Source organism: Entelurus aequoreus, linkage group LG22 (genome assembly GCF_033978785.1).
Source record: "Entelurus aequoreus isolate RoL-2023_Sb linkage group LG22, RoL_Eaeq_v1.1, whole genome shotgun sequence".
Taxonomy (NCBI): domain Eukaryota; kingdom Metazoa; phylum Chordata; class Actinopteri; order Syngnathiformes; family Syngnathidae; genus Entelurus; species Entelurus aequoreus.
Window position 1 is genome coordinate 34899910 of NC_084752.1, and position 7157 is coordinate 34907066.

A 7157-nucleotide genomic window follows, 5' to 3' on the forward strand; every position below is an offset into this window, starting at 1 on the left:
CCCAGATGTAAGAAGTGCATGATGCTACATGACTGCTAGGCTGCCCAGATAAGTTTATTAAGATGCTGCGATTGTTGCATGACGGCATGACTGCCACTGTGCTGTACAACAGGGGTCACCAACGCGGTGCCCGCGGGCACCAGGTCACCCGAAAGGACCAGATGAGTCGCCCACGGGCCTGTTCTAAAAAAAAAAAAAAAAATTTAAATTTAAAAATTTTTTTTTTTTTTTTTTTTTTTTTTTTTAATTTAAATCTACATAGAAAAAACACAAGATACACTTTCAATCAGTGCATCAACCCAAACAACCTCCCCCATGCACACTCATCCACACCCACTCACACAAAAGGGGTTATTTCTTTCTGCTACCAATATTCTGGTTCCCACAACATAGACAACACATCTGCAAGGGACACAGTCCCTGAAGTACACATAATTGTATAGGCTGCTGGTCCACTAACATTTTTATTAATTACTATTTTTTATGTAATTATTTTTATATTGTTTTACTTTCTTTTTTATCCAAGAAAATGTTTTTTATTTATTTATCTTATTTTATTTTATTTAAAAAAAAAGGGCCTTATCTTCAACAGACCAGGTTGTCAAATGAGATTTGGTGTCCAGTTCAAAGTGTGACATGATTTAAAAATTTGAGAGTTTACTTTTGTATTTTACATGAGTTATTATTTGTACAAACATGGTGCAAAGTAATTCATGATTTGTTAAAAAATGTTAGTGGCTAGCTAGTTAAAATGGGATATTGTGATTTCACAAGACTGTCTTAGCAGTGATCATTTGAAAATGTTCAATTTGAAAAATGTGCACTTAGAGAAAATATAAAAATAAAGTTTTGCATATTGATATTTATCTGTTTCTATATATATTTATTGTGAGAAATCATTAAGATGATCAGTGTTTCCACAAAGATAAATATCATTAATTATTAATAATAACAGAGTTAAAGGTAAATTGAGCAAATTGGCTACTTCTGGCAATTTATTTAAGTGTGTATCTAACTGGTAGCCCTTCGCATTGATCAGTACCCAAGAAGTAGCCATTGGTTTCAAAAAGGTTGGTGACCCCTGCTGTACAATAACTCGGAAACGGACGCTTTCCCCATTATGAGAGGTGTCAAACAAAGCTGTGTCTTTGCACCCTCCCTTTTCGACGTCTACCTTTTCGCGGTCATTGTTCTCATCATAGACCATTACCCCGCCAGTGTCACAGTCAGATACCGGTTTGATGGAAGTATTTTCAATCTGAGCCGGCTCAAGGCAACTACTAAAGTCCAGAAAATAATAATAAATGACCTACAATATGCCGATGACTGCGCCGTTGTAGCCAAGTTGGAAAAGGACCTACAGGATACCCTTAATCTCTTTAACTCAGCCTATAAACTGCTTGGCCTCCAAATGAAGAAAAAGAAGACGACAATTTTGATTCAACCTGCTCCTGGCCAGCAGGTGGCACTAGATGTGGAAACACTGAAATCTGTTGAAAACGTCTGCTATCTCGGAAGCACTCTCAACACTAAAGCAAACATCGATGATGAAGTTACTCACCGACTTGGAAGTGCATGCGCATCTTTGGGAAAACTTCGGAAACGTGTATTCGAGAACTGTAACCTCAAAAATGACACAAAACTAATGGTATACAAAGCTGTGGTCGTACCAACCCTCTTGTACGGCAGCGAGACATGGGTGACATATCACAGACACCTCAAAACCTTGGAGCCATTTCACCAACGCTCCCTACGAATAATTATTGGGATCTCCTGGAAAGACTATCGGACAAATGTCAGCGTGCTGGAAGAAGCAAGGAGTTTCAGTATTGAATCCATGGTCGTGAAGAACCAGCTTCGCTGGGCAGGGCACTGTGCCGGAATGGATGACACACGTCTCCCGAAACAAATATTTTTTGGAGAGCTTGATGTGGGAACTCGCTCTCAGGGAGGTCAAAAGAAGAGATACAATGATACTCTGAAATTATACCTCAAAAAAAGAAAAGTCAAACCACATGACTTTGGAAGTCTCACTTCAGACAGCTCCTCCTGGCGCCAGGCGACGACCAAAATAGTCGCGATCTACGAATCCGAACGTATAGACGATACTGTTCGAAAGAGATTGGCCCGAAAAGCAAGGCAGCAAGCCCCAAGTAGACCAACTCTTCCAGGAGGAACAACCTGCCCTAACTGTGGCTGCTCATGCAATTCGCAAATCGGCTTGTTCAGCCACGTGAGGAGCTGTAACAACTAACTATGAATGAACGACATAGACAATCAATCAATCAATCAATCAATGTTTATTTATATAGCCCTAAATCACAAGTGTCTCAAAGGGCTGTACAAGCCACAACGACATCCTCGGTACAGAGCCCACATACGGGCAAGGAAAAACTCACCCCAGTGGGACGTCGGTGAATGACTATGAGAAACCTTGGAGAGGACCGCATATGTGGGTAACCCCCCCCCCCCCCTCTAGGGGAGACCGAAAGCAACGGATGTCGAGTGGGTCTGACATAACATTGTGAAAGTCCAGTCCACAGTGGATCCAACACATCAGCGGGAGTCCAGTCCACAGCGGGGCCAACAGGAAACCATCCCGAGCGGAGACGGGTCAGCAGCGCAGAGATGTCCCCAACCGATGCACAGGCTAGTGGTCCACCCGGGGTCCCGGCTCTGGACAGCCAGCACTTCATCCATGGCCACCGGACCTATGCAACTCCCCCTCGCAAGGGACAGGGGAGAAGAGGAGAGAAGAAAAGAAACGGCAGATCAACTGGTCTAAAAAGGGGGGGTCTATTTAAAGGCTAGATTATACAAATTAGTTTTAAGATGGGACTTAAATGCTTCTACTGAGGTAGCATCTCTAACTGTTACCGGGAGGGCATTCCAGAGTACTGGAGCCCGAATAGAAAACGCTCTATAGCCCGCAGACTTTATTTTTTTGGCTCTGGGAATCACTAATAAGCCGGAGTTCTTTGAACGCAGATTTCTTGCTGGGACATATGGTACAATACAATCGGCGAGATAGGCTGGAGCTAAACCGTGTAGTATTTTATACGTAAGCAGTAAAACCTTAAAGTCGCATCTTAAGTGCACAGGAAGCCAGTGCAGGTGAGCCAGTATAGGCGTAATATGATCAAATTTTCTTGTTCAATACCTCGCCATACTCTCCGGAGTGGCCGTGAAGATTAGGAAAACCACCCCCAAAAGACCACATGCCCAGATGGCAAGAAGTACATGACGCTGCATGACATACAGCATGTGCATACTCGTAAGTGACATTTTGAGTTGGCTTTAGAAAAGCCACAGAAGTTTAATCTCCCTGTTATCACATTTGTTATTCTTATAGCTGTGACCTCACGTGACAACGTCTGAGGAAGGCAACAGCTGTGGCCGAAACCATCAGGTATGGAAATAACCACACAGGTCTGGCTATGAGAATAACACATTGCATCAATTCTTGAAGACCTAATGAACATCTTTGGATCACATTGTATCCTTTTGAGAATGATTCTAAAGTCAGTCCTCAGCAGATTCATGATATCTGTTTCCACATTATTCTAAGAATCAGTAAAGATTGTTTACTTCATTCATCAAAGCTACGATAAGGTATAATAGTTCCCCTTTGTTGAAAACAACTGAGTGTATATTCTGTGTGGCACCAAGCGTAGGTGGGGTGTCTCATTTATGACTTTGACACAAGTTGGCTCTCACTACACCAACGCTGTTTCAAACACAAATGTACTTCCGTCCATCTGTGTGCCTATTTTTTGTCTTGAAGCTGCAGTCAGGAAGCGATAGGAAGTGCTTTCCTATTTGAATAATGTCACCAAAAAGGTCAATAGCAGCCTCTTTTGGCAGCTCCTGGTCCCGCTGCGTTCTATATCTGGAAAAGCGGAACACTTGTAAGCCGAGAGAGTGCACTGATCCGTTTCTAGCAGAAAGTCTTTCGGGCTGAGCTGTCACTTGTGGGCACTACAGCAGTCTTGCTGTTACATTCTCCAGTCTTGAAAATTAACTCAGCAGATACTAAGGCAGGGGTCGGCAACCCATAATGTTAATAGAGCGATATTGGACCAGAAATTTAAAAAAACTATTCTGTCTTGAGCCCCAAAAATATAAAGCCTTATGCAAGTGTTATAATGAAGACAACACATGATGTAAGTGTCTATATTAACTATATTAGCCTACTATCAAAATGACTTTATAAGTCTTATATAAGTGTTATAATGAAGACAACACATAATGTAAGTGTCTATATTAGCTATTTTAGCCTACTATCAAAATGACTTTAAAAGTCTTAAATAAGTGTTATAATGAAGACAACACATAATGTAAGTGTCTATATTAGCTATTTTAGCTTACTATCAAAATGACTTTAAAAGTCTTAAATAAGTGTTATAATGAAGACAACACATAATGTAAGTGTCTATATTAGCTATTTTAGCCTACTATCAAAATGACTTTAAAAGTCTTAAATAAGTGTTATAATGAAGACAACACATGATGTAAGTGTCTATATTAGCTATTTTAGCCTACTATCAAAATGACTTTAAAAGTCTTATATAAGTGTTATAATGAAGACAACACATAATGTAAGTGTCTATATTAGCTATTTTAGCCTACTATCAAAATGACTTTAAAAGTCTTAAATAAGTGTTATAATGAAGACAACACATGATGTGTCTATATTAGCCTACTATCAAAATGACTATTTGTCGCAGGTTGACACAAATCTTCTTTGACAGAAATGTTGAAATGTAATATTTATTCTACACATTTTTGCAACATTTGGAAAACATTAGTAAAACTGTGGCCTTTCGGAGGGTGCAATAACTCCTGGAAATGACTGTCTTAGAATGGCCAAATGTATAGATGCCTGTGTCAAAATTGAAGGAAACTGTTACGGTTGTACAGGGAAAAGGAGACAGCACAGACAGCAGGGACGTCGTTTTAGCTCTAGGTTTATTTATATATACAAACAATATATATGAATACAAAATTAAGTGTGTAATTAATCCAAGATGTGTGTGTGTGTGTGTGTGTGTGTGTGTGTGTGTGTGTGTGTGTGTGTGTGTGTGTGTGTGTGTGTGTGTGTGTGTGTGTGTGTGTGTGTGTGTGTGTGTGTGTGTGTGTGTGCGTGTGTGTGTGCGTGTGTGTGTGACTATATGTGGGGATTAACTGAAGCGTGTTGCCCGGAAGTGTTGAGCGAGAGGTGCGGAAGTCCAAGGGGCGGGAAGACAAGCTCGGAGGTCCGTGAGACAGGCAGGAAGTCGGGGGCATTAGCGAGGCATCATAGTTTGTGTCCAGGTGGGAGGTCCAGATCCAGGAGGCAGCCAGGGAAGCAGAGGGAATACGGTGAGACGAGACACACAGCTCGTGGCGCGGGAACAGAGGTCTGCTGCTGGGAGGCGACAAGGAGGACACGAGACAAAATGAACACGGCGAGGGAGAAAACACAGAGAGAGAAAGAGTGCATAGAGCTTGACAGTTTTGGCTTACTGTACAGGACAGACCCGCTGCGGGAGCACCCAGAAGCTCCGCTGAGGGCACAGCAGGACACGCCTCCACGTGCGCCGCTCAGACCGCGGCCACGCGCCTCCACAGCTGGAGACAATCAGCAATCAGCGCACCTGGACTTGATAAAGAGCAGCAGCATGAAGGCTAACGCAGCAGGCCGGAACATAGCATCTGTTCACAGTAAGCTTCGCGTCTCTGGCTCCTCTCCTGCGTCTGCTTTCCCTGTTCCATCACTCCCAGTACTTACCTGTCCCTGTTGTTTCCCTGTTCCCGCAGTTGTCTCCGTTGCCATGTGCCTCACTTCTCTGGATCTCCCCCTGGACCCTGACTGCCTTCCTCGATCCTCGACTACCCCCGCTTTCGGACTCGGACCTCAGGACATCTCTCTCCAGCCCCATGGACATCGCTTGGATCACATAACTTTTTTGCCTAGCCCCTTTGGACTTGTTTGCCTCCACAACCAACACACACTTCCAACAACCTCTTGTAAATACTATCTGGTTAAATTCTACAGATAATCTCGCATGCACACACATAGTAACATACACACCCCACGTATTCATCAGATCTCAATAAAACCAATTGAGCTAGACTTCCTGTGTTGTGCCGTCTCCTTCCCCCTAGTCGTACACAACATTAACTTGCACTTACAGATGTAGCGACAAACTGTAGTTACTGACAGTGGTTTTCTGAAGTGTTCCTGAGCCCATGTGGTGATATCCTTTACACACTGATGTCACTTTTTGATGCAGTACCGCCTGAGGGATCGAATGTCCGTAATATCATCGCTTACGTGCAGTGATTTCTCCAGATTTTCTGAACTCTTTGATGATACTACGGACCGTAGATGGCCATCAGGCACATGAACAATAACAAGATCTGATAGCTCAGTTACAGCTCTTTTTACTACCAAATATGTGTTATATGTGTTCTATGTTGCACGATTGCACCAAGAAAAATTCCTAGTTTGTGAACCCGTTCTCAAACAATGGCAATAAAACTATTCTTATTCTGATTCTGATTCTGATTTGCAGAAAATGACAACGTTTTCCAGTTCGAACTGTTACGGCACAGCACGCCCACGCAGCGACAACCCTGCACGCAATCTCCAATCTGAACACCTGGGACTGATGAGGGCGAGCTGTATAAAGGACCAGTGGAGCAAGGATCGAGGCAGGAACTTAGTTACCTCTTTGTGTACCTGCCTTCCCGAGTCTTCCCTCTTCGAGATCTCCCGTTGTTTCCCCGGTGTTTTAGACTGCCTTCCTCGTTTCCCGACTCCTCACTCGCCCCTGGACTCTGGCGTTTTTCTCTGCCCCACGGACCCCTCGCGGATCTTGGACCCCTTTTACCTTGCCCTCTTTGGACTTATCTGCTTTCTCATCAACACTTGGTAACACAAACTTCAGATATATACACACATAGTCTTACACCACACACTCTTGTATTTTGGTCACACACTCCATTTCTATAGTTTAGTTGTATTGTTTATTATATATATATATATATATATATATATATATATATATATATATATATATATATATATATATATATATATAATAAATTATGGAACATTACGGCCCCTGGTGTCAGTTGCCGTTACCTCCCCTTAGTGATACATAACATGAACG

General features: G+C 42.5%; 1 protein-coding gene across 1 annotated transcript; it reads left to right on the forward strand.

The window, feature by feature from the left end:
- Positions 1 to 5128: 5128 nt before the first annotated feature.
- LOC133639376 (uncharacterized) lies at positions 5129 to 6368 on the forward strand. Its single transcript, XM_062032639.1, has 2 exons — positions 5129 to 5703; positions 5800 to 6368. Exons 1-2 carry the CDS (start codon positions 5172 to 5174, stop codon positions 6039 to 6041), a joined length of 774 nt encoding a protein of 257 aa, XP_061888623.1. The 5' UTR covers positions 5129 to 5171; the 3' UTR covers positions 6042 to 6368.
- Positions 6369 to 7157: the final 789 nt, after the last annotated feature.

What these genes read in the sequence shown, in the direction of transcription:
- LOC133639376 (XM_062032639.1), top strand. Translation starts at nt 5,172, where the DNA reads ATGTGGGGATTAACTGAAGCGTGTTGCCCGGAAGTGTTGAGCGAGAGG. An exon ending in GAACATAGCATCTGTTCACA is followed by an intron (nt 5,704 to 5,799) that starts GTAAGCTTCGCG and finishes CTGTTCCCGCAG; the next exon opens with TTGTCTCCGTTGCCATGTGC.